General features: G+C 37.3%; 1 protein-coding gene across 3 annotated transcripts in view; it reads left to right on the top strand.

Annotated features, from left to right (window-relative positions):
• Positions 1–27158, top strand: part of sema3b (sema domain, immunoglobulin domain (Ig), short basic domain, secreted, (semaphorin) 3B) — a 98602-nt gene that overhangs the window by 48164 nt on the left and 23280 nt on the right. For 2 of the 3 annotated variants that reach the window (XM_038294081.1, XM_038294083.1), the window contains exons 2-4: positions 19178–19633; positions 24911–25068; positions 26155–26217. In XM_038294081.1, the coding sequence (XP_038150009.1) occupies positions 19468–19633; positions 24911–25068; positions 26155–26217 (387 nt within the window). In that variant the 5' untranslated portion in view covers positions 19178–19467. Of the gene's footprint in view, positions 1–4346; positions 5002–19177; positions 19634–24910; positions 25069–26154; positions 26218–27158 lie in introns of those variants that run through there. The other variant, XM_038294082.1, reaches the window with a different exon arrangement.

A 27158-nucleotide genomic window follows, 5' to 3' on the forward strand; every position in this document is an offset into this window, starting at 1 on the left:
TATTGTGGATTTGTTTAGATAAAAGAATAACACATGTGTTAGAGGGGCCTAGTCAAAAGCCAGACTAGTTCAATTCTGAATCTATTGCAGGACTTTAATAGATGCGTCCCATTCACTCTTACTGGACTTGAGACATTTTTTTTAAAGATGGATAGATAAGATGGTCAATCCCTTAATAAGAAAAGTTGGTAGACTCATACACTAAGGGATCTACAGTAAATTAGAGGCACTGTATAGAAAACCAATCTAGTTTTAGAGAAAACAAAAAAAAAATGCTATTTGCAGTATAACTATTGTTTTAACCTTTACTCTTTATGTCACAATATGTTTGCGGAGCCAGGGCAATTCAGAAAAGTAATAAATGTAAGATACATGATTTTGGTTTTAAGAAACATATTTTCCTGGCTGCTATATTGGTTATATAATACCGGTTATGAATATTGTACAGCCTTTTACTGCACTTCTACAGTCGCATGACTTCTTTAAGCCTAGCCCTGTCTTGAAATATCTACAAGGCTTATTTCAGGATGGCTTATTTAGGCAGTCGTTCTAAATTAATTTAATCAGGTTAGATCTGGTCTGAATTAATAGATTTTTGCAGAATCTATTTAAGAAACTTTAATCTATTTTAAAATCTTCTTAAAAAGGCTAAATTGCATCACTCCAACTGAAAGGGCAGACTGTAATAGTCACCTAGCTGACATTTCCTAAATGTCTTAAAGAGGTAATTAGAGCTAGCATGTGAGTGTTATTTACTACTTTATTATGTAACATGAAACATATTATAAAGCAAAACAAGTTTTTTACAAAACCCCATCCAGCTAACCTTCAATAACTGTAGCTTTCTTGTTAGAGTTATGTACCTCCCAATATAATCTTTGTTATCAGACATGTCCCTTTTAAAATACTTGCTGAGTATTAATTAAATCAGAAGACCCCAGGAGGAGACTCTGATAGGGTGACACTGGCCTAATGGTCATTTCAGTCCAGTATAAAGATCATTTTGGTTCACTGACTTGCAATAAAACACACGTTCAGCTGGAGACTATTCGGACACTGAGCCCTCATCAGTTTCAATAGGACCCAGGCTTTAGCTGAGACAAAAGCTTTTGTCATGATCACAGAGCTTACTCTGCAGCCTGTAGAGACATCAGGCTGGTTTATGACAGGCAGGTCAGCAGGGAGTGGAGCTGGGGGGCTGAGACAAACATATAGCTTTAATTGTGCAAATGCCAATGAGCATGAAAGTGTTTAGAGCCCTGGAGATGATGGTGCATTGTATGAAAACTACCTTGCAAACGTGGGGACAGCGTCCTCCCTTGCTTTAATGTGCCCCCTGATGTGAGACCCTTGATCTGGTCAGTGTGGGCTGTAGTAACAGGGATGAGTTTGTGTGTGTTTGAGAGAGTAAGTAAGTAAGGGTTGCCGAGTGCAGTGTGGCACCTGCTGCTGGAATGCTGGAAACAATAGATGCAGTATAGGTGTGAGTGTAAGACTGTAAGATTTTAACCAAGATTCTGCCTCCAGAACTTTTCTGTTGGTACGGATCAAGAAGGAAATGCTAGATTGAAGAAAATACAGCAATCAGTGTTAATGGTGTATAACGGGTAACCAATTCAAATTCAGCAGGGTCTGAATAAAGAAAATCAACAACCAGTAAAGATCAGGAGACATTTTTAATTATAATCTATTGCTTTAATCAACATTTAACACTGAAATTAAAAAGAAGTAGTTTATACATCCATGTTATACATTGAATTTTTCAATAAAAAAAAAAACATAAGAAATAGAAAGTTTCTCCATTTTATAATCTAAATTGTTTTTGAAGGAGAGAACAACCACCTTTTGGTGTGGTATTTAGACAATTTCCTGACTCCCTTTTTTCATAAAAAACCTAGACTGACCTTTTTTTTCCTTTCTTTTTTTATGGCTTAATGAGAGAAGTGGGAACTAGGCTGACCTGCAAGGCTTTAAACCTGGGTTTGATTGGTGACAAAGCCATTCTCAAGAACATATCAAGGTGCTCATTTTGAGACTGGATCAATATTTATTTTTGAATATGTTCCTAGTGGAGAATCCTGCTTCACAGCAGTAGTTTAAGCCAAACATACTCAAAATGTGCAGGGTCACACCGTTTCACTGTTCTTTCACTAATTCACTGCTGCTTTCAGCAGTCCACGCTTTCTCTGCTGTCTTTTTCTCAACGTTTTCTCCTTCTTTTCCCATCACCTGGCTTTAAACAGGTTTGCCTGCTGTGTCTATAAGTAGCTAGCAGCAGCAACCCTGACTGACAGCAGCTCATTGGCTAATTTGTATCATGATCAGCCTGGTGCCGTACGCTCTGGATGGCTTTACCATACAAATAGGAGAAGCGGCGCAAGTGATGTTTAGACACTGTCGTCGGACAACATTTATAAATGTTTTAAATCAGGTTGGGTCCGGATTACAAAGCAGGTGGGTCTGGATCTGGACCCTGGTACCTTATCCGTAACCCCCCATGTAGTGTTGCATACTTCTGCATGAAAAGCCATGACTCTTAGTATGCATTCATACCGAATGTGAAAAGAAACACAAATAGGGAGCGGGATTTCCATGTTATCCCTTAGTAAAGGCACACAGGAGTGGATAAACGGTCAGTGATGTGAAGGATGCGCTTTGAGTGATGGGAATAGGATGAATTGGAAGATTATAGAGAAGCAAAACTGTGAATATCATTGTGCATGTGAAAATATAGCAAAAAGAACGACACTGAAGTTGAATAATCTGCCCTTTAATATTGATTTGTGACCAATTAGGACACAGGGTGAAGGTTTCTTTCATTCAAAATGGAAGATAAATCAATTTTGTTGGAGTGTGGTAGTTCTGATTTATATCAATAGTTAACATCCCAGAGGGTGATACATGTACATCCCCTGTTAAAGGACAGCAGGTACTGAGACAGGTCTCTTAGACAGATTGAATTACTTCTTGAAGCGAGCGTCATTCAGCTCCGGTGTTGGTTCTCCCAAACTGGTAAGATCACTGGAGGATCTTGTGGACCCAGGGGTGCCAGAGCCAATGCCATTGTTTGGCTTTTTACATGAAATACCCTTGCTTGATAAAATCAAGGTCCACCATGTTGAGTTGAACAGACAATAGGGATTGGCATTGATGTGGTGAAACAAGCTATGGGAAATTTATCTGTTATCAGTGGAAATCGTTTGTGAGAAAGAAATAAAAATGTCAAGCTGCCAACGGCAGGAATTGTTCCCCTTCATCCCACTATTTAATGATGTAAGGGATATTTTGAGTTCCTATAGATTCCTGTTTTCCCCACCAAAACCATTTTGGATGTAAAGTGCAATAAACAGCTGACCCACATCTAAGCACAGACATGACCACAGGGTGATGCAGATCTTCATATGCCACACACATATAACAATTACTTTGCACTATGAATGGACAGGTTACCGAGAAATGTGGTTTCAGCTCTAATCATCTTTACTTGTCTGTAAAACTTTATCTCAACATGTTTACACAGATTTTATCCAAACAGTTCCACTATCTTCATACATCAATATGCAAAGTCTTTAGAGGCATGTCTTGTGTCAGTCTGAGTGTTAAGTCATGTCTGACTGCAATTAGAGCCAAGCTTTTAAGGCTTGACAGATGAGAGCTGTGCAACAACTAGCTCAATGCTATCACATGTCACACTGTGTGGGGTGATTCTCTCAGAAACTTTGTTGAAGTTTATGTCAAAAAATATTTTTTAGAAATTGGTTGAAGTATTTGGCAAGAAAAAAAAAAGAAACAGTCAAGTCTCAGTTTAAATGTGCTATTGATTTCATCCAGATTCTCAGAATTAGACTTTTCCTTTTTTTTAATGAAGTTCTAGTCTGAAATTTCATGCCACTAAGCCACTGCAGACGTCTTGTTTTTAAAAAGCAGCAATGAAACCAAAAACAATGGGTAGCCATGTGGAAAGTATGATGAGGTTATGTTAGGAGAACGTTTCTTTTTAGATTTTCCGGTGATTTTCTTACAGCTGGGAAAAAGTGTGCAACAGAGTGTGCTTTATGGAGGGAGTTTCTAAGTTGAGGTTTTATGCCTTTAGCAGCAGTTTCTCAAAGTCTCTCGTCACAATCAAAGGCAAAAGAGGAAACAGTTTTACCCAGGTAGTTACATAAATATACAGTAGCTTTCATACACATAAAGAAGAACAACACAACCCGTGTCTTAGGCCCTTTCCACGCCCCTCCACTCACCTCCCCACTTTTTCTCCTCTTTTCAACCCCTCCTTCCATCCATCCCTCCCTCCCATTCTCTCCCCTTTTGAATTAGGTCCATTCTTTCAGCCTGTTCTCCCTCTGAGCGTTTCTGCTCCGCTCTGCTCCTGTGAAAACTCCCTCTGAGTGTGTGCCTGTTTGAACTCCTTGTGTGTGTGTGTTAAGAAGAGTTTTATGTGTGTGCACAGCGCTCTGTGTTTTTTTTAAGAGGAGCTGAAGTGCAGCCGTTCATCAGTGGAGTTGACTGCAGTCAGGGGAATACTCAGATCACCCAGCCCTGCTTTTTAACTTACTGCTGTTTGCAGGACCTTTATTTTAAAAACTCACTGGACTTTAATTTTTCAACCAAACCTGGACTGCTCTGCGACTCTCTTTTTCTTGCATCTTGATCTGTCACTGGAATTTTCTATATTAATTTTTCCAGAAACTCTCACAGGATTGTTCAATTTTGTTTTATTCTTTACCCGAGTTACTGGGTTGCCAGTTCCTGCAATTTAGATCATTTTGACTCTGTGATTCTTCCACATTTTATTGACTTAAGTCATGTCAAACATTTAATGGAAAAACAGAAGTACATGAGCCATACGTTTGCTAATAACTGTTATACAGAAGATTTGTCAGGAAAATGGAATCTATCAGTGCTTTGAGAGTCATGATGCACTCAGGTGGATGCTGATGCTGACTTGGAATGTTCTGAACCTTTGCAGAGTTTGTTTCTGTGGAATTGGATGAAAAGGTAAGTTTTGATTTATTGCACACAATGCTCACATCTGTAAAGTTGTGTCATGTATGTCAGTGGCTTAAGAAAATGGTGTTACCAGAAGCATTTTGGGGAACTGGAAACTTTGAGGGCTATTTCTTGCTTAGAAATACTTCCATTTAATGCGACAGCAGAATTATTTTTCTTTTTTTAAATAATTGAATGGAAAAAAAGGTAGCCAACATGTTGCATGAGTTCTATTCCACCTCACATGTCTTTTTCAGTGTAAAATTAATAAGAAAACGACTATAATCATTTAATTTTTTTGGAAGTAGTTGCAGTAAAAGAAAAACTGAAAAAAAAAACTTTAAATTGTTTACAATGTAATTTGCATGTTCATAAAATGGTTATAATATAATTAGTAGCATAATTACTTGGTAAAGCTGCTTTTTGAAGAAGTGCCTTCTGTTAAAAGGGTATTTATTTAAATTACTTGAACCGGGAAGGATAGATTTTATGTTATGTGCACACACAAAGATTCAGTGGGAATGTTGGATGGCTACCAGGTCCATGTTAATAATGTTGAGGTGTACAATATATGTCCATAGAACAGCTATAGTATCAGGAGTTTTTTTTGTTGCGGAAACTGACTGTGTAAAATATATTTTCTACAGTATTTCACTTTACCACAGCACTTTTCTAAAAGTTATATATTTCTAGAGCGGCACCAATCAGTTCGACAGAGATCAGAGTGTAACAGTTTTTTTCCTTAATTAATTAATTTGATACAAATGTTATTTTTTTTTCTATTTTAATAGAAAACCTGTGTATATTTGGATGCATGAATTTTAATTATTATATGGTTACTTTTTCTCTTTTATCTCATATATTTCCCTGGTAAAATATTAATAGGCAGGTCAGATCTAAAGAAAAGTACAAAGTCTGTTATCAACCAGGATCAACATCAAGTATGTCTATAAAGTTTCAAACCTTTATCAAAGATGCGATCATTCCAGTCATCCAAAGTCCATCCTGACAGACCTGAACAATGGAAACATTCTTTATTATGAGACACATTAAGTAGAGAGTGACTTCTACTCTAATCCTAACTCCAAATTGAACCTGCTCCAATTGCAACATTTCTTTTTCCTATCTAAGCCTTGAATGCTTGGAATAATTAATCAAAATCAAACAAAGATTAGCCACAGGTTTGCAGGCTGGGAAACTTTCCCTTCATGTTAAAGGGCCAGATGGCTCAGTATCAGCAACCAGCAGAGTGGTGTGGCCTCACTGCTTCTTCATTCACTGGGTCTCTTTCGGATTACTCAGTTCATTCCTCTTTAAACGCCTTACATTTTCTGGTTCACCTTATTTAGCATATAATCCCATAAAGACTTTTTGTAACTTATGGTGTAAATCAGCTCAGCTTTGCATATTTTGCACATGCACATTTGCACATTTTAGACAATTAAGTTAGACTGTGTGAGACTGTAGGAAAACTAGTGGTGCACTGTTTCTCTTTTGGAATCATATAATGAGTTGAAATTAATCCCTTTAACTTCCAAACAATAATTTTTTCCCCCCTTTCGGTCCGTTTGTTTTCATTTTTGAACATACAGAGGTGAAATGAGGTACTGCCCACCTACCTGTAATTCTCTGTAAGACTAAACGCTGGCTCACCTCCATATCAGGGTGTTATATTTTGATTTTATTTGCATACTTGCTTCATGGTTATGCTCCCATCATGGGATTGTTTGTAGAACTCTGCAGTGTGTTCATGTTCTGCCATGCTTCTCCTAAATCACCTGCTCTTCTAAGGCTAAATCTCTCAGCAAAATCAGAACACAACAATTGCTCCTAATGGTGCGTTTTCATCATGGTTTTTGTTTTGCAATCCAGGAAAGCTGCACAAGACACGTCCAACATTTTACATGCCTGTTGAAATTCTACTACAGTGTGTATGATTGCAAAGAGTGCAATCCCTGGACATTTTCTCCACTTTTAGGTATCAGCGTGAGATAACCATACTTTTCCTTGTTTATGAAGACAAGCAATTTAGATCTCACTGACCAACGCCCCTTAAATATACTATTTTTGATTCAGTGGAACCACAGATTTCCACTCAGATGTGTGCAGTATTCTCTACAGCCTTGCAGAGGGTGATGGTGTGCTGATTTCTACATTGTACTCTGAAAACATAAGAAATGAATAACCAGACACACAAAAACAGTTTTTTGTCACCAGGAAAATAGATGCAAGTTTGATTTTCATTGTTTCATTGTTTAATCTTCTTCTTTTGATCCATCTCAGAGTTTAATTTCATGACTGTATGTTCGAAAAACAGCTTTTTCAAGAGGGCTGTTTCTGCAGACCTGCAATGTCAGGACCCAGAGCTGCATTGTTAGGACCCAGATCGGCACTGTCAGGTCCCTGGCTGCAGACCTGCACTGTCAGGAAGCTGACTGCAGACCTGCACTGTGAGGTCTCCTGCAATGTTAGAACTGGAATTTAATTCGAAGACTTTCAAAGTAAAAGTGTAATTGATTCGAAGCCTAACGTAAAAGCTACTGTACAGTAGCGTTGATAAACTCCCCCAGAAGCTAGCTTCCTGTCACGCACAATTTTACTCCCCATCAAACTCCTATCTCGAATAATATATATGTGCTACATGGAAATAAATCTGTGTATTTGGATCGCTGGATGGAAAAGGACATTTGGCCTATAAGACATTTTCTAAACAACAATGGATGTTGGCGGTCCTATGAGGGTTTTTGCTTACTGTATAAGGCTAGGTGATAAATCAAAATAATCAAAATAATTAATGTTTTTAAAAGTCCACGATTTGAAATTTTGCTAAATCATAAAATCAAGGAAGCCTCTTCCTGTGCATTTTTTACTTGCCCGATAGCATGCCACACCGTTTACTGTTTACCCCACAAAAAGGGGGCACAGCTCCCCGCTTAAGGAGTGCAGCGTTGGTAGCATGGGCAAAGACAAACACAACCACGACAAGAAAAGACAACAAACCCTGGCCGCCTCATTTTCTAAAGCTGTCTGAACGCTGTAGGTCTTCATATACCGATAGACATGGTGCCCATTCGCACCGTAGAGAAGCCTGCCCTTCACATCCTAAAAGTGTGTGACCAGAAATATGACCCGCCGAGTCGCAAATACTTTGCAGAGGTTACGCTACCAGAACTGTTAATCTAAACGCTTCGAGCGCTCAGTGAAAAGAAAGACGCTGCTTTGTTTTTTGCAACTACTACAGACCTTTTGTCCAGTCAGTCTCTTCAGCAATACATGAGTTTAACTGTGCATTATATCAACGTGAACTGCGCTCTCAACAGCTTCTGTTTACAAACCCCTTATTTCCCAGAAGATCAATACAAGTTAATAAATTGCATATTTCAGCAAATTAAGCTCTTTTTTCTTGCACTTAATATATAGGTTTAAATTTTTTACTGACAAAAATATCAGTACAATGTCACAGTGTGTTGGAGGTTTGACAGGACCCAAATACACACACTGAAGCTTAAGGTGGTTACTTGAAGATTTAATAACAAGAAGGGGGCAAAGAAATGACGACAAACCAGCAAAAAGTGACGGAACAGGAGGAGAATATATAGGAGAGAGAAACAAAGACCAGGCTAATTAGCAGATTGGGAGCAGGAGTGAACAGAGGCAAGAAGGGAGCTAGGGAAAAGGAGACTGACACAAGAGGGCAACCAAGAAATATCTAAGAACTCAAATACAATCAAAAATAACTAGAACACAAAAATGGAAATAAGACCAATGAAAACTCTGAGATAAAACTTAAAAAGAACCAAAACCCATGGCATACATCTGTTGTTGGGTGAACATACTTTATGTTATGAATATTTAAGTTTACATTTTGCTTTTACAATGCATTTATTGTTGGCTCAATATTTATTATTTTGCAGAACATATTTTTTTGAATAAAGTAAACCTATTTTTAAAACATGCATGTAGTATTTAGTACTTTAAAATCAATTAAAATCATAATGTTCAAGATGACCAAAAAATAAATAAATAAAAAGATTTTATTACTGTATAATTTAAACTGCTCCAAATCTCAGTTTAACACTGTCATAAACTCTAACCCGGCAGCAAACACGTGCTATTCCCGAAGGCTTCGAATACAACATCCGGAATAAACTTCCGGTCCTGACATTACAGTTCTGCAGCCAGACTCTTGAGTTTCCCTGTCAATCATTTGCATGGTCAGTGCGCCCACAGATAAACGGCTTTATATGTACTTGTTTACTTATGTTAACAGGTGCACATGAATTTACCGTTGATTGTTCCTTTTTTTATCAGTAGAAAGATGTCATAGGATTCTGAGTTGAATGAAAATAGAATAAATACTGGGTGGTGTACAGCGTTTGCTTTAGCTGTTCTTGGTAATTTAAAGCAACTTGAAAAAAAGTTGAGTTATTTCTGCAATGTTTTTAACAGTGTTGATAATGCCTTGACTGTAAACTTTCTACTCCAAAGAAAAGAATATGTGAATAATTTGAATAAAGAAATCATATTTTGTCTTCAAAAATCAACGTAGTTTTTAAAACATTTTTTGTTGCTGCCCTTGGCATTTATTTTATCTAAAGTATGGAAATAAATCTTCATAGTCAGTACATTTAAAAAAAAAAAGCCTAATGTATTTTCTTCTACCTCTCCAAATCTGTCCAGACAAAAAAGTTTGACATTTCCAGCTAAAAAACATTGTTTTTAACAATTTTTTTATTTCTAACATTTCTAAAAGAAATAACATTACTTAACGTACAATTAAACCTCAAACAGAAAAATATTTGCAATGTTAGTCATGATACAAGATTTCCTTTGTCAGGACCAGTTACAATCCCCCTACTTAAAGCTTTTGTGGAGCCAGAAAAAATATACATGACCAATTTTGTCGTCAAATGTAAATAACCCAGTTTTTTATTTAACTTAAATGTAAAAGAAAATAAAGTCATTAAACTTTTAAAAGTAGTAAAAATTGTCATGATTTTGTCAAGAGCTCGGACCCACATGCGGATAAACCAATCCAGAGAGACAAGGGAAAAGGTTTAACAGGTTTATTGAGAAGTTTTGTGGAGATTCAAGTGTTGCTCTGAACACTGCTCAAACGGAACTGAAAGGTGAGGGGAAGACACTGCTGTTAGTTCAGGTTCAGTGGGAAAATTGATTCTCGAACTTGAAGAGGTGGAAAGGTAGGCAGACTTACGTTTCCAGTGAATTGGTTGACTCTTAGACTCCAGTAGGTGAGGAATGTGTTCCGGTGTTTGGTCTCATACGGCGGAGGGCGGACAAGGTTACCCAGAATGCGGTTGCTTGTAGATAAACGGAGAAAACTGTATGCCACGCAGTTTTCCTGCGGAACTTGAACGGACTGTGGTGCAGATGAATCCCTTGGTCAGTTTGAAGCTCAAACAACTCCTTGGAGGAAAGTGGATTCAAACCTCCAGTTAGTATCCCCGGCTTGTTTGAAGCTCAGTAGATCCTTCCAAGGAGAGAAGGTCCGAAAATCCAGTTTGCAGGATGACTTCCTGCCAAGAGGCAAAGACAAAAACAAGATTAAAACTCAGGTTGACAAAAACTCAGTTTGACTCAGCAAAACTTAGCTTGGCTGGAGTACCCAAAACTGGCAAACACTCTGGCGTTGAGGTAGTGGCAGTCAGCAGCTTAAGAGCACTCCGTTAACGAGGTAACCCCTTGCAGGTGTGTGAAGAGGAGAATCAGAACCAGGCGCCGCCTGGTGGAAGAAGGAAGACAAACACACAAAAACGCAGACCACACAGACTGGAGTCCTAACAAAAATCAAGATTTCCACAGTCATGTAAATTAATAATTAAATAACCTTCATCTCATGGAGACAATATGAGCCCAAAACAAGTCGCCCTTCCAACACCAACAGCACCATGCAAGAATCATTACAAATGTATATGCAGACAAATGGAAAAATTACCTGTCTGAATAGGTAATAATTCCTTTTGGTGACATTGTGGAAATTCAATGTAAATGTCAAAGTTATAGCCACTTTTTAAGGCCTTAAAAGAAAGTGCAAATCCTCAGCTAGAGGTTGAAGATCCTTGGTATGTATAACTCCAATTAAATTTATGTTTAAATTCAGAAATCAGTCCTGGTGCCTAAAATTCCATTTTATGTTCATCATTATTTTACTTATTAAGGTAAAAGCTTTCAATTTTTTTTTTATTAAAAACATTCTAAGTAAATCCATGAACTTAGGGAAGTGGCGGCCTAGTTGTTAGGAATCCAGAAGTTCTGAGTTCAAGCCCATCTCCCACAGACTGCCACTCTGGGTCCCTGAGCAAAAGACCCTAAACACACATTGCTCCCGGGCACCGCACAATGGCAGCCCACTGCTTCCCAAGGGGATGGGTTAAAGGTAGAGAGTTAATGGAGAGTGTTGGTCTAGTGGTTAGAGCAATGCACTTGTGCGTTGAGAAAGTTGCAAGTACCCGGTTTAATCCAAGCAGACTGCCACTCTGGGTCCCTGATCAGAAGACCTTTAACCCCACACTGCTCCCCTATGCCACATAATGGCAGTCCACCACATCCTCAAGGGGATGGATTAAATGCAGAGGGAATTTTCCCATTGTGCCCATTAATAAAAGGATTTACATTATAACTTGTGAGGAGGCTTTATAGGCTCCCTCTAAAATACTTAAACAAAAAACCAAACTTGTGACAGTGAAATAATCATATATATATATATATATATATATATATATATATCCACCAAACAAGTAGTCCTCGGTTTCAATAGAAACTTTGCAGATCCTTTTTTCCACGGTTGTAGGTAAGTGTCTGCACTGAGCTTCTCTCTCTCTCTGATTTGGTATGCTTTTTCACCCTTTCAGTCACTGTTAAAGTTCACTCTACCCCTTCTTAAGGGTTTCCTTGTTTTTAACAGTGCAGTACTTGTGAATATATGCCAACATGGTGCAGAGATGTAAAATCCTATTAAAGCTTACAGCTTAACACTCAGTAACGTGATTCTGGCTTCCACCCTCCTCTTGCCTTCAATGTGTCCTGCCAATCAAACTGAGCTCGAACCCACCAGTTACCTGCTGTTTGGCATTTTGCTCTATAAAGTGTCGTTCCCTCCTTCCACCTCACTCACTCCTTCTTATTCTTCCTTCTGCTCCACCCATCTCTCCTGCCTTTCATTTCAGTTGCAGGGAGGCTTGGACTTGTTGGTTGCTGGCCAGGGAAAGTCTTTTCTCTTTGCAGGGAAAACAGTTGGCTCCTTTCTCTCTATCACATACTCTTTCTTTTCCATCCCTATACATTTTCATTCTTTTCGTGGGACTGTATGGATGCAGGCATGCTGCCGGCCTGAAGTGCTTAAATCCCAACATCTCGTCCTTTCACAACTCCTTTTCCAGTCTCAAATGGTGTTTTTGTCTTTCTATTCCTTTTCAGTTCAGTTTTGTCCCTTAGATTTCTAACAGTTCGGCTTTTCTTTCTCCTGTATTCATACAGTTCAGCGTTCACCTTTTTTTCCACGGCTTTTCTCTTTCCATTGGTTATTTCCCAGCTGTCATTCTTTCACATGTCCTCTATTCTTTTCCTGTTATTATAACCTCATTATTTTTGCTCCTTAAACCTTTCTCCTTTCATTTAAATGTCTGTCATGTCCTTTACACTAAGTACTCCTTCCTACATCTGCTGTGCCTCTTATTTTCCTTTTACGATATTTTCTAAAAAACCTGTTTTTCATTGTTTGTTTTTTTTTAAACTGACGCTTCACTCTAAGGCCAACCATGTTAACATATCCCAAGACTGGGTTAATATGCCGACTCAGTCCAGGCTTGAATACAGTCCCATTGGTTCCTTGGTTTAGTTGACGAAACATTGTTGGCTATGGCCTTAAACTCAGCACACCGATCAAAGATTTTAACGCTTTTAACGCTATTAACGCATTTCTATTTTGTAGTACGGTTTACTTTGCTCAGGATTCTGATGATTTCCAGTCGCTTTGAGCTGCAAAAACTTGTCCCAATTGGTTCAGATTTTTTTTGCTATTATCCATTATGAAAACTTTTAAAATAACTATTTCCAGCCTTCCTGAATTAACACTTCATTTAATCTTAATATAAGAGTGCAGTGGTGAGACTGAACATTCAAACCAAGGACAAATTATTTCAGATTTGACATTGCTGTGCTTCTAAATCCTGCATGTTTCCATTCAAGAGAGATGCTAAAGGTTAGGAATTGTAAAAAAACACAGCTGTTTTGCTCCATTCTTGCCATTTTTGCCTTTCACTCTCAACACAGATAAAAAGATATTGTCTTTATTTGAAGCATTTCTTACCTTTGCATTTCTATACTGACTCAAACTTCATTCTCTACCACCTTTGGGATGAGTGCTGTTCTTATTCCAGGTGAGACATATTTAATTCTGGAAAGGATGGAATTTCTGTTTCTGAACAGCCACATACTAGCCAGGTTGGATTAAGTTAAAAATCAAGTTTCTCTGTATATCTTTGGTTGAAAGGTTTCATGTTCACCATGCGTGCGCAGGCCAGCTCTACTGTGATAACTGTTTAGGTTTAGTTTACTTCAGCTTTAGATTTGATCAGATTGAAAATGAATGGACTAAAAAATTAATCTAATCTGAATTAAACTAACAAATATTGACCTTGGAAAAAAATTGCTAATAGGTAATGTTATCTTACATAAACTAAGGTGTTCTCTAGACTGAAACAAAGTAATTTAAACAACCCACTAACCAACAATTTTACCTTTTCTTTCTTATCTTTTAAAGGATCAGGTGGTTGTGTACAGGTGCTGGTCATAAAATTAGAATATCATGAAAAAGTAGATTGATTTCAGTAATTCCATTTAAAAAGTGAAACTAGTATATTATATTCATACATTACATACAAACTCATATATTTCAGATGTTTATTTTGTTTAATTTTGATGATTACAAATGACAACAAATGAAAATCTCAAATTCATCATATCAGAAAATTAGAATATTACTGAAGACCAATAAAAACAAAGGATTTATAGAAATGTTGGCCAACTGAAAAGTATGAACATGAAAAGTATGAGCATGTACAGCACTCAGTATTTAGTTGGGCCTCCTTTGGCCTGTATTACTGCAGCAATGCGGCGTGGCATGGAGTCGATCAGTCTGTGGCACTGCTCAGGTGTTATGATAGCCCAGGTTGCTCTAATAGTGGCTTTTAGCTCTTCTGAATTGTTGGGTCTGGTGTATTGCATCTTCTTCTTCACAATACCCCATAGATTTTCTATGGGGTTAAGGTCAGGAGAGTTTGCTGGCCAATTAAGAACAGGGATACCATGGTCCTTCAACCAGGTACTGGTAGCTTTGGCACTGTGTGCAGGTGCCAAGTCCTGTTGGAAAATGAAATCTGCATCTCCAAAAAGTTGGTCAGCTGCAGGAAGCATGAAGTGCTCTAAAACTTCCTGGTATGTGGCTGCGTTGACCCTGGACCTCAGAAAACACAATGGACCAACACCAGCAGATGACATGGCACCCCAAACCATCACTGACTGTGGAAACTTTACACTGGACTTCAAGCAACGTGGATGAAGTGCCTCTCTTCTTTTCCTCCAGACTCTGGGACCTTGATTTCCAAAGGAAATGCAAAATTTACTTTCATCAGAGAACATGACTTTGGACCACTCAGCAGCAGTCCAGTCCTGTTTCTCTTTAGCCCAGGCAAGACGCTTCTGACGCTGTCTGTGGTTCAAGAGTGGCTTGACACAAGGAATGCGACAGCAGAAACCCATGTCTTTCATACGTCTGTGTGTGGTGGTTCTTGAAGCACTCACTCCAGCTGCAGTCCACTCTTTGTGAATCTCCCCCACATTTTTGAATGGGTTTTGTTTCACAATCCTCTCCAGGGTGCGGTTATCTCTCTTGCTTGTACACTTTTTTCGACCACATCTTTTCCTTCCCTTCGCCTCTCTATTAATGTGCTTGGACACTGAGCTCTGTGAACAGCCAGCCTCTTTAGCGATGACCTTTTGTGTCTTGCCCTCCTTGTGCAAGGTGTTGATGGTCGTCTTTTGGACAACTGTCAAGTCAGCAGTCTTCCCCATGATTGTGTAGCCTATAGAACTAGACTGAAAGACCATTTAAAGGCTTTTGCAGGTGGTTTGAGTTAATTAGCTGATTAGAGTGTGGCACCAGGGGCCATCAATTTTGAACCTTTTCACAATATTCTAATTTTCTGATATGATGAATTTGAGATTTTCATTTGTTGTCATTTGTAATCATCAAAATTAAACAAAATAAACATCTGAAATATATGAGTTTGTATGTAATGTATGAATATAATATACAAGTTTCACTTTTTAAATGGAATTACTGAAATCAATCTACTTTTTCATGATATTCTAATTTTATGACCAGCACCTGTAGTTTAAAGGGTGAGCAGGGAATAATGGACAGGCTCCTTCAAGCCTATTCTCTAACCTAAGTCCTACTATTTGACACAGTGTCTGGTTTAAAATTCCCAGCATCTTTACCAACAACAGCATAAACCTAGTATTTGGATTAATTTCATGTTCTGCTATCTGACCGTTGGTCACAAACATTTCCTCTTTGTCTCAACCTATGGGAGCGAAAGGCTAGAAGTTAAGTTGCTAAAATTCATTCATTCATTCTTGCATGAGGTACTATATTGTTGCACTCTAACCTCTCTCTGCAAAGGCGCGTCTCGCCCTGGAGGCGGCCTGCTTTGTCTGGCTGTCTTATTTAGGCTGGTTTTTGACAGGACAGCTTGGCCCCTTGTCTTCCCTCTTTGAATCTCGGTCTGTCTTTATTTTTAATCCATTCCCTCCTGGCATGCTGCCGCTCAGTGTCTATTGAAGCTGAATTGAATGCAAGTGTCGGTGAGCCCGGTGGCTTTTTTTTTTTGTTATCAAGATGCGTTATAGAGCATGAAGGGAGTTTGAGTACTCAGGCTTAAAAGAGTGTTTGCAAACCCGTTTGTTGACTCTGTAGTGTTTGTTGTTGAAGAAAGCAAATTGATAACTAGTGTATAAATGTGTAAGATTTGTACTCTGCATTTAGTTTAAGGAAACAATGCTTTAAATTGATAATGGCACAACGCAGAAGGCATCATCAGACATTGTAGTGCACACTTACACAACTATAGGATACTCACAGGGGACAATGGGACCAGTGGTGTGGTTTACACAAGCCGACAGGAGTGTGTAGACTTCACTGAAGCCTATGTGACTCCCAGGAACTGTGAAACAAACTGTGCTGGACTGTGTTCCTGTTGTTGAGTCACGGAGCTCCAGCTGACCAGATCGCTGACGTCCATCTCCCTAAAGATGCTGCAAGCATGTTTTGAGTTTTGTAAACACAAAAACACCAATTGTTTCTCTCTTTTTGCTTTACAAAGAAACACTTTTTTATGTTTGATCAGTTTAATGTTTTTATAACTGCTCTGATATGTGTCTGTTCAAATGTAACTAAGACTATTGTGTTTGCTTAAACTGTTACGGATAAGGTTGCATTCTGTTCAGCGCTTGGATGTATGTATAGATCCATTCATAACCTTTGTGAGTGTCTATATGTGTTCCTATATATGCTGCTGTTTTTGTATACCACAGGCTATGGGAGAATTTATGTCTCCTTTCAGCTCTGCGCCGTTGTGTTGTGGTCTGGCTGCCATGAGCCAATGAGAGCTCTCCTGTCTCAACGGCTCAATGGCTCTATTATTCATAAACTGAGTGCCAACAGTCTTGACGGAGTTGTGTGTGTGCATGCTTGTGTAAGTTGCCTTTGCCTGTTTTGGGATTCATATTTACTTTTAATTCCTAACCCCAGCTTTTGAGGGTAGTGCCACTAAAAAATTGTGTTATCAACTTAGCGTTAATATGACTATTACTATTGCTAGACACAGTCTATCAATAGTTTAACCTTTCTTAATTCACCTTAACTTGAAAAGAAGATAGTAATTCTTTTTAGCTTTAGACTTTAGTATTGTTGTTGATTCTATTGGTGTCTCTTAGTCTTCCCTTAAGATTATTCACCTTGTATGGAACACAGCTGCCCGTATTCCATCCGACACCTCTACTGTACATCATTGCTGTCTTATCCCCTTCACACTCTTTGTGTGTCAAATGTAGAATTCATTTCAAACATTTCTTGTTTGTTTTTAAAGCTCCTGAATCCTTGCCCCACCTCATTCCCAACGTGTATGTCTTTCTTTACATCCCAGACCCCTAAGTTAATAAAATAGCTTCCTTCTATTTAAGAACCTTAAAAGAAGGAATACAATGGAATCTACCCCAGAAATAACATTAACACAATAAAAATGAAACATTAGATTTGCAAAATGAAAAAATAAAATAAAAACCTTATCTTACTAAGACAGTAGACTATAAAGATACTACATTCAGCCTATGATTATGGTAAAAAAAAAAAAAAAATACAAATTCTAATAAAAGATGTATGTTAGGGGTAGAAATGGTTTTCTTGGAGTAAAAAATGTTTTTAGTGGTAGGTCAATACTGGTACAAACTGTTTGTATGAAAGGAATGCATAGCAAATTGCACAAGTATTACAATATTATTAAGAGATATGAATGCATTAGGTCATTATTAGTGCAGGATTAAATTTACTTGATTTCTCATTGGTGTTTCAGTTTTCATTCTTTAACTCTGGACCCAAGTCTTTGCATGCTTCAGAAGTTTACTTTTTTAACTCTCATACTGAATGTTAGAGAGTCTAACAAGTGAAAGGCAACAACAAGGGGAAACTGTGAGAAGGATGGTGTCTGTTTGCTATAAGGTTCAATATAAGGAAGGAGACTGTTTCCAGTGAAAGGCTTTATTGTTCTAACGACCCAACAGCAAAGTCCAAAGTACTGAAAGAAATGTGTATGCATCTAGTGGGTACTCTACAACAGTGATTCCCAACCGGGGGTACGCATACTCCTAGTGGTCCCGAGTGCATTGCAAGGGCTACGTTAAAATAAATGTATTTCTTACGCAGTAGAATATAATAGCACTGGGACCTGTTTTGCTTTGTGAGAACCCAATTATAAAAATTAAGCCAGCTTCTCTCAACCAAAAAGTTATTTTTTCTTGGAGTTTACCTTCAGCTTTTACACACAACAAAACCAAGCAGGGGAACAGACTGGATCTAAAGAACAGTCTGGGATCAGTTCTGTTTCACACTGAGCTATCGGTGTTCATCAAAGCAGCTTAGGTGCCTTGATGTGAAAAATTATAAGGTTTATTGAGTCAGTCTGACTTTGATTTTTGTTCTGTATTTTGTTTCCAATTAATCAAGTTTAAATTGTATTTATAAGGGAGTTACTCAGAGGAACTTCAGTTTTTTTTAAATCCAGGTTTAGTGTATAATTTTATCTTGTATTTATTTTGATTCTTTACTAACTTCCGGCAACATATTCATGTTGTTTTTTTATTTGATTTTGAGATGGAAAGCTTAAAATGATACGAATTAAATGTTCAAATAAAGAGACTAAGAAAAATTGTTTTTACTTTATAATCAGTTATAGTGCTTTCCACTTTTGGACAATCATGGATACTTTTCACTGAGAGGGGTCCTCGAGGTGCGAAAAAATCACTTGTTAAGTATTTTTGATTCTGAATTCCTCAAACTCACTCAAACTGCTATTTCTCATGTTTCAATGTGTACTTCAGAATCAATAACACAGTTTCACTTCAACTTACAGTGTTATATTACTTTGAAAAACTTGATACTCCTGCAGATGTTTTGTAAGGTGGATGAACGTTGGGGGATGATACTTACCAGAGCAATGGTATGATTTGATACAGTCTCTATAAGTGGAGAAAGAAATGTGGGAGAGGGCAGTGACCCCGACATTGAGAGGTTGTGCTCAACTTTGCATTCTTTGCTGCATATCCATGTCCCACACATGCTAACTCAATCTCTTTTGTCAGTGTGAGTGTGTATGTGTAGAGTATGTGTGTCATTTGGACTCTGTTCCTCTGTTTCTTAGTGCAATGTGAAAGGATTATAGTGTATTGCCATAATAGAGGTTGGCATTGACACACCCTGGCATGAGCATCAATCAGATTCAGACTAAATATACCTCAGCGTTTGTGTATCTGTGTGTGTGTACACAAGGGCATCCTTGGCAAAAGCAGTTTCTGAACCGTGTTTCTTTCTCCCCGTCTCTATTTTTAGGTCCTTGTGTCCAGGCGGAATGTTTTTGTCCTGTCTTGGATGTGAGAGGTGATCTGAGTTGTCCTTCATAAGAGCACCAGCGGATATATCAAGAAAAGAAGGAAGAGGTTTGGAAGCTACAAACAAGAAGCAAAGACTGGTTCTTTTCAAACTGAGAACTACAGTTTTTTTTTTTTTAAGTAAAAAAGAACTGGATGAAAACCAGATAAATAAATCGTCCTTCAGTGCAAATATTGAGCACTCAAACCACTAAAACCAAATTTAAAGAGGTTGGTTTAAAGGGTTTGAAAATGATGACCATGATGATGATGATGGTGGTCACCTGCAGTTCTCTGTTGCTCCTCGGGATGGCTGCTGCATACTCTTCCTCCAGCTCTGTGACCCGTGCTTCATCTTCCTCGTCCTCATCCCCCTCTTCCTCCTCCACCTCACCACGCATGAAACTTTCATACAAAGGTAAGGACCAACTTTCTATAAACGTCGGTTTGCTTTAGCACTACACAATTTTATAAACTATTAGCGAAAAGCCAGATACCACAAACGCACACAAACACAGACAGCTTAAAGACACAGTGGTGCAGTTGTGTATCCATTTCAAGCTTTTTAATGTTAGAGGAGGCAACTCTGTGCCCAGCACAGCCACATAAAACCAAGGATTTGTGCCATCACTGAAAGATGATAATTACAGCCTGAAGAGTCACTCCAAGGACCAGAGGCTCCCTGCAAGCTGCCTATCCCACTGAAATATGTGCCCGCTTCAATTTTAGCTCAGAGTGACATGCACGTTAGGCAGTGAAATGATTAGGTCTATTTTTATTTTGGATTCATTATTAACATAATAATTTTTCTCTTTTCATACAAAAAAAAAGTTTCAAAAAAAAAATTTGCGCAAGTAAGGATTATTAGAAATGGTTTAATTTCACCTAAACAATACATCTAAATAATTTTACAAAAGCGTTCCAATACTTTGATACATTTACAGATTAGCAGTTTTAAACTAAATATGATATTGGGTAAAAATATATAGGGTAAAAAAATACAAAAAAAATAAAATAAAACAAAGATATTATATCATGCACACAAATAAAAACTTAAAAAATAAGTAATAAATAAAGTTGAAGATTATAACGGGCAATAAATAGATAAGGTAACTATAACTGAGGCGAATGATGAAAGAACCTAATTAAAAGAGATTCATACATTTATGTCTCACTGTATAATTTAATTTCTACCTATATTTATTTGTTTATTATATGTTTGGGGGCAATTAATTGTATGCTTATTTATTTATTAAGCATTTATTTATTTCTGTATTTATTTTCAAATATGGTAGAGTTGGTCCTCCATACAGGTTGGGCTTGATTTATATCAGAAAGACATCAAACTAACTAACTGCCTCTCATGTTAAAAATATAAATCTTTATGTCTAATACTTATTCTTTTGTTTTTGAGCACTTCCAGCATGCCTTTTTTTTTAAATTTTTTTTAACTAATAATACTTAACTAAAATAATCACATCCTTTATTTTAGTAAAGAAAAGAATTCAAAAGGATAGAGCTCAATTACCAGACTGAGTAACTTACAGTAGCAGCAATTCAAAATGGCCCTTCACAGTCAATCGCCAGCTGAATGGCAGCTCACTTTCCTGCAATTCCCAGCCACTGGAGTTGCCCCCTCCTTCTCCTGGGGGTGCATATTCTCTTTACTCCACCCTTTCACTGAATTACAGGGTCTGACCAGGAGTTGACACTTTTCTGAAGATCTTAATGTCCACAAATCATGACAGAAAGAATATTTTAGTACAAAGATTGATGTTTAAAAAGGAAATGTAGGGGACCCCTCAAGGACCAGCCAAGGGCCCATCAAGGAAAGTGGGGAAATTTTGAATGGATGCTACTGTACAAGCTTCCAGGCTGTACAAAGGACTGTAAGGAGCATTCTTCCCTTCGCCTCAGATCTCTACATATCCAGATGCAGGTGGATGCTGCTCCACAACATGGTACATGGCCTGTACTTATATAGCAATATAGTCTAAGGAGCTTTGGTCAAGTCAGGGCACTCAGTCATTCAATTCTTCACACAAACACTCAAACACTGATGAGAGCAACCCACAGCTGCCCTAAGGCTTACTGACAGAAGTGAGGCTGCCGTACACAGGCACCACCAGGCCCTCTGACCATCATCAATAGGCAATACTTACCCAAGGACACAACAACATTGAAAGCCTGTGCTTGAACCGGTTACAGGGCAAACTCCTGCATCCGACACCACATACATTCATGCATACTTAATTCAACTTAATCTGTTTCTGTTTTTTCTTCAGTATTAAGCTTGCTGAAATGGGAGCTAAGTCCAAATCTCACTCTACTAAGCATAAAAATGACAGATAGTATGACTGTCAAAATCCTTGAATCCTTATAGGATGCTTTACACAAGCAACAGCCATATTGGATTCGGATCAAGGTTGGCGACAGACCTCTGAGTTTCCAAAACAAAATTCCGGCCTCAAGAAAAGTTTTGATTATTTCAGTTAACTTGGATATCATGGAAGAAAACAATTCTTTCTCTGTCCTTAAGTGACATAGTGAGACCATCAAGTAATTTACTTAAATCCTTTAACTGAAAATAAAACAATTTCCCAATACAATCCTTAATTGTTACTTGTGAGGTAGTTTTAAAAGTACTCTTATAAATACTTCAAAGAACCTCTTGTTATCCCAGAATTTATTTATTAAGGTTGGTGTTACTGCATGTCACTTTTAAAGTGTAGCTAAAACCAGACAGCTGCATTTATTAGGTTGTCTACACTATTTCTTACCATTTATTTGATTTAAGTCTGTCATTTTCAATTCAATACGTCTTTATTAGACACAAGGTTATTTTAACCATAAGATGGTGAAAAATGGGTTATAAAGTCCCTGATGTCATGCAGGCTGCTTTTACATGGCGTCAGAGCTAGAACAATAACAAGCTAATAAAGCCTTTTACATGTGTAAATTAATAAGACTTTGGTCTTGTTTTGTTGAACTCCTCATTTAAGCTAGGACAACGGGGGAGGATATTTTTATAGCTTCTCTGGCCAACAGCATGTCTTTTTTCCACTGGCATGGGTTGAGTTTTGCAAAGCTAGATTTTTCTGGGCTCTGCTCAGCTATTTTGTTTTGTTTTTGCCAGTTTTGTAACGGCAGGGGCACTTATGTTTTCCATTAAGATTATTACTCTTGAAGGATATTGTCAGTCCCTTTAAGATGTCACTTGCTTTAGAGGACAGCCTTGTTATGAACTTTAGAAAATAATAAATATAAAATTCTGATCACCCAACCTATAAATTAGAAAATTTGCCAATAAGAATGTAATGCTAGTTTGATACTACTAGGCTAATTGTAAACCAACATTTGCCTTCAAAAGTTAGAAATATTATGAACAATGGAAATAAACTAAATCAAACTAGTGAAGCAAAACTTATAAAGATCTTGGAAAAAAATAAGTGCTCTCTAAAAGGGTCTGACGGGGCATTGGATATATTACATTATTCTGTCTCCAGTGCTTTGTTAGACTGTTTTTAAAAGACACTCCTTTGGGGGAGAAACCCAAAGGTTAATCCAATTATAGACCTTCACATTACAGAGAGCATCATAAGAAATTTAAAAAATGTTGTTTGTTCCATTTTGTTTCACGTTCAGCAGGTGTGTAAATGAGAATGCACTGGAATCCCCATTCAGTTTATTGTAAATATGTAAAATTGGTGTTGCTTAATTTTGATAATTGTATGAATAATTACTCAGTCAGTCTCATTACAATTTAATAGGAAATTTGGCAATAGTTTTTTACCTTCCTATAAAATAATCAGCAAAATGCAGCTAAAAATAAACTTAGTTTATATATAGTTTTGGTGTATAAATATAAACCAAGTGTACACCAAGAGCAATTCGAAGAATCAAAGTATGATCTATTAAATAATACACATTCCTGTGAAAATGTGGTTATTTTACATTGAATGCTATGTGACTAAATCCCTTTTGTAAATATCATAAAAACAATTGGTCTAATATTAAATTGTTAAACTTTATAAATGTAGTCATTAGACTGAATTAAATGTGTGTTAAAATGCACTAAATTTCATCGCTAAGTTTCGCATTAATCAGCCGTTGAGCCCGCTCTCAGACGTGATCTCCCCTTTGCTCGCATAGAGACTGACAGAACGATGCCAGTTACTCTCTATGCAGATCCTTAGTCGGAACTGTTATACTCTGTGCATTGAAGCAACCAGAAAGGAAGTAGGGCCCTGATTGGATAGTACACAAAACCTTATAGAGTCTATGAACTGAACTCTTGCATGGTTTCTGAAATTTATTATTTCAGACTGCTTCAAAACAGCAGATTTCATCAATGTGTTTAATCTGTTTGAACATTTTTTTTATGCAATCGGTAGGTTTAAATGTATTTTATATCACTGAGCCTCCCCTGTTTCAGAGACCAGCAGTTATGCACTTACTAATTATAGATTTATAGATTCTTGTTAGGCTAATTAACAACAAATATAAGAACTAACAGACTATTTCTTCTGATCACAACTAAAAGAATACTATTTGAATGTTTCTGATTCTTATGATTAAACTGATTAAGCTCTAATGAGTGTTTAGTATTCATTAGGCTGTAATGAATTCTTGCATAAAAAGATTTCCACCTAATTTTATTAATACCTGATCTAAGAGAGAGGGAATAATCAAACTTTTTACAGCAGGACTTAAAAAGACTTTCTCCCCCCTTAAAGTGACTGGATCAGTAGTCTCTTGGTCTGCAACAGCTCAGTTTATCAGTAGTATTAGCCAGGTTTCTTTCAAGGACAGAAAAGAGAAAACAGATTTCTACTTCAACAGTTTTGAATGATTAAATGCAACAATTTGTAGACCTGAGCCATGTGGCCAAGCATCAGTATCAGAGCAGTAAATAAGCAGTGGTTACTTGTTACAGTGCTTTCACACCAAAATGACAAGATAAGATTGAACTCAACAGCTTTCTCTATATATTTTAACCTTTGAATGGATTTGGAAAGCCATCAACATTTTAAAGTAAAGAGCTTTTAGTTGTTACATGGATACTTTGAAGTGCACGATACGCTCCTACGGCTTTAGGAGCCTGTGTTGTTGCCTAATCAACTTGTGACGACATTTTACCCCTATTTTACCTTCTCTCCACTGTCTGCCTGTACATGTTATGATTAAAAATCCTTTTATTTGTTCTTTACCCATGCCCCTCCTGCTGTGTGATTTCTGTTTTGCCATCCTCTTACCGCCTGTTTGACTTGTCTGAGCTGCTGCTCTACCCTCATGCACCCTCCTGTCCTCTCAGGTCAGCGGGTAAAGTGTACCTCAGTGTTTGATGTAAAACGTATGCTACTTTGGTCTTGTATGATTTTTAAAATTATGTTAAATAAACAAAGCTCGGGTGGATTGAATGTTTTAGAAAAAAACATTTAAGGAATAGATATACACTATTTTATTTTAGCATCAATAGTATGATTTTCTAGGTGATAACCTATTTTAACACTTTAAGAATATATTCTGGCTAATTTATGGCATGGTTATTTGTATTTCTTCTATAGCTGTAGCCTTAACAATTCAAACTATTATCAGATGCTTCTCTTAGGAGTATTAACATGAATATGTCAACAAAAAAATAGCTTTTGGATAGTTTAAAACTTGATTTCTGTTGTTAATGATTCCTTTATAGAGTTGCAACAGTACCACGGGGTGCGACGATTTGAACTGGAGCGTTCCTGCTGTTTCAGCGCCATGCTGCTGGATGAAGAGAGGGGCCGGCTTTTTGTGGGGGCCAAGAATTTTTTGCTGTCACTCTCATTGGACAATATTGCCAAACAAGAGCACAAGGTAAACCTGATTAATTGTCACATATGTTTGAATGCTGTATGTCTTCCCATTGATAATAATATTTTAATCCTCCCCTCGCCATAGGTTGTAGTAGATTGTAGATGTAATCCTTTCATAGTAGTTGTTTTAATGCTAAATCAGACAAAAAGGAAAAAAAAAACATTGTTTTTTTTTTTTTTTTTTTTTTTTTGTCATACATAAAAAATATTGTAAAACTTATTTTATTTTAACAAATAAGTGCTCTATTGCTGCTGCTCATGTTCATCAGGAACCAGAATATTATATATAATTCTGGCAATAATTAAAAGGAAGAAAGGTGAATTTATTTCTAATATTCATTATATTGTTTGCTTTCTAGGAATAAGTTAGTGTCTCCTTTTCAAAAGCAGAGTGCACAGAGATGAGAGGAATTGAAGGAAGTGTTATCAAACGTATTTCATGACCAGCCACTGAGCACATACAAAGAGGTAGAATAATGTGCAATTAACACAATTTAAAAACCTTTGAATAAACAAAAAGAGATTGTTACAGAAACATCAGACATAACATCACATTACAGCCATAATCTACTCTTTAAGTTATATTTCCAGCGTCCTAAAAATACTCTCTGAAGAACAGGTGTACCTTAACAATATGAATGTACAGTATCACCAACAAAGCTATAGTTATGTGTGCTATTCAAGCAAAGTACAGTCTAGTGGGAACATGTGTCCACAGCTGTTTGGATGAAATTACATGTTTGCCGTGTCGGATTTGAACACTTTGTTGGTCTTTGGCATATGGGTGAGTTTGATTTATGCCCTCAGATTGCAGGTTCACCATAGCTGATGTCGTTTACTCTCTGTGGTCACATTTGCAGGGGAGGAAGGTATCAGAGGAGTAGATGAAATGGGAAATAACAGACCTAGACAGAGGGAAGAGACAGGAAGTGAGCTGAGGAAAAGTATGGGCAGTCAAAATGAAGACCTTTCATCATAACATATGTTTTTAAAAAGGTGTACAGAACCTCACTCAGAAGGCCTGAATGTGCATTTAAAAAGATTTTAAAGAGCTGATTTTTTTCTGACCTTTTCTCTGATCTTTCAGATTTACTGGCCTGCTCCTGTTGACTGGAGAGAGGAGTGTAACTGGGCCGGCAAGGACATTACTGTAAGTCCTGTTTTCTTTATCTTTCTTCCAAGTCTCTGGGTTATAAGGTAGAAAAAAAACACAAAAACACACAAATGTTTCTCTGAAAAATAAAAGAATTGAAAAAGGTGAACCATTAGAAATCAATTAATTTGGTTAAAAAATTATTGCAGCCAAAAAAAAAAAAAAAAAAAAAAAAAGACAACTTCTTAACTTCCTGTTCATGAACTTTTACTATCAGGTCACCTTTCAGTCTATATCAGACACTGTACAAGAAGAGAGGAGAAATAAGAGGCCTGTGGAGATGTCCACTCCTACCCGGCACAACACAATACTACCTTTTAATCCACTGGAGTCATGGGAATCATCACAAGACAGAATAACTGCACGGAAACTGATAACATGTAATAATAGGTGTAGCACTCCTACTTTAAGATCTACCATGTGCTGAGATCACTTCCTCAAAATCAAGTTATTTTAAACCCAATGTGACTGAGATTTACGCTCTCATGGAAAGTCAGAAATATTTGCTGTTTTATTTTTCTTAAAACTGCCTAGAACCAAAAGGTTCATAGAAGATATCAAAACAATTTTGTTACTGAGCTACAGTATTACCATAAAATTTGTTAGGTTGCTGCTGCACTGTGTCTTATTTTAGAAGGCATAATGCAGTTTTTAATAAAAAAAAACATCCACTATTCTGTAAACACCATAATCTATAATACTAACTGACACTGCAGAAGGAGGTGAATTAATATACGCATCCTAAAGCTCCATCTTAGTAGATATTGCAGATGCAGATTTGATTTGCTATTTTTTCCTAGCTTCACAGTTAAGGTTTTAAAACAGAGATTTTTTTGTTTTGGTCTATTGTCATAGAGAGTCATACATACAAGTACTCTTGTCAAATCTAGTTTTATTTAGGATTACCAAGGTCCCCAAGACCACCCAGGATTAAACCA

This window comes from Cyprinodon tularosa, unplaced genomic scaffold (genome assembly GCF_016077235.1).
Source record: "Cyprinodon tularosa strain WSP-4 unplaced genomic scaffold, ASM1607723v1 ctg333, whole genome shotgun sequence".
NCBI classification, from domain to species: Eukaryota; Metazoa; Chordata; class Actinopteri; order Cyprinodontiformes; family Cyprinodontidae; genus Cyprinodon; species Cyprinodon tularosa.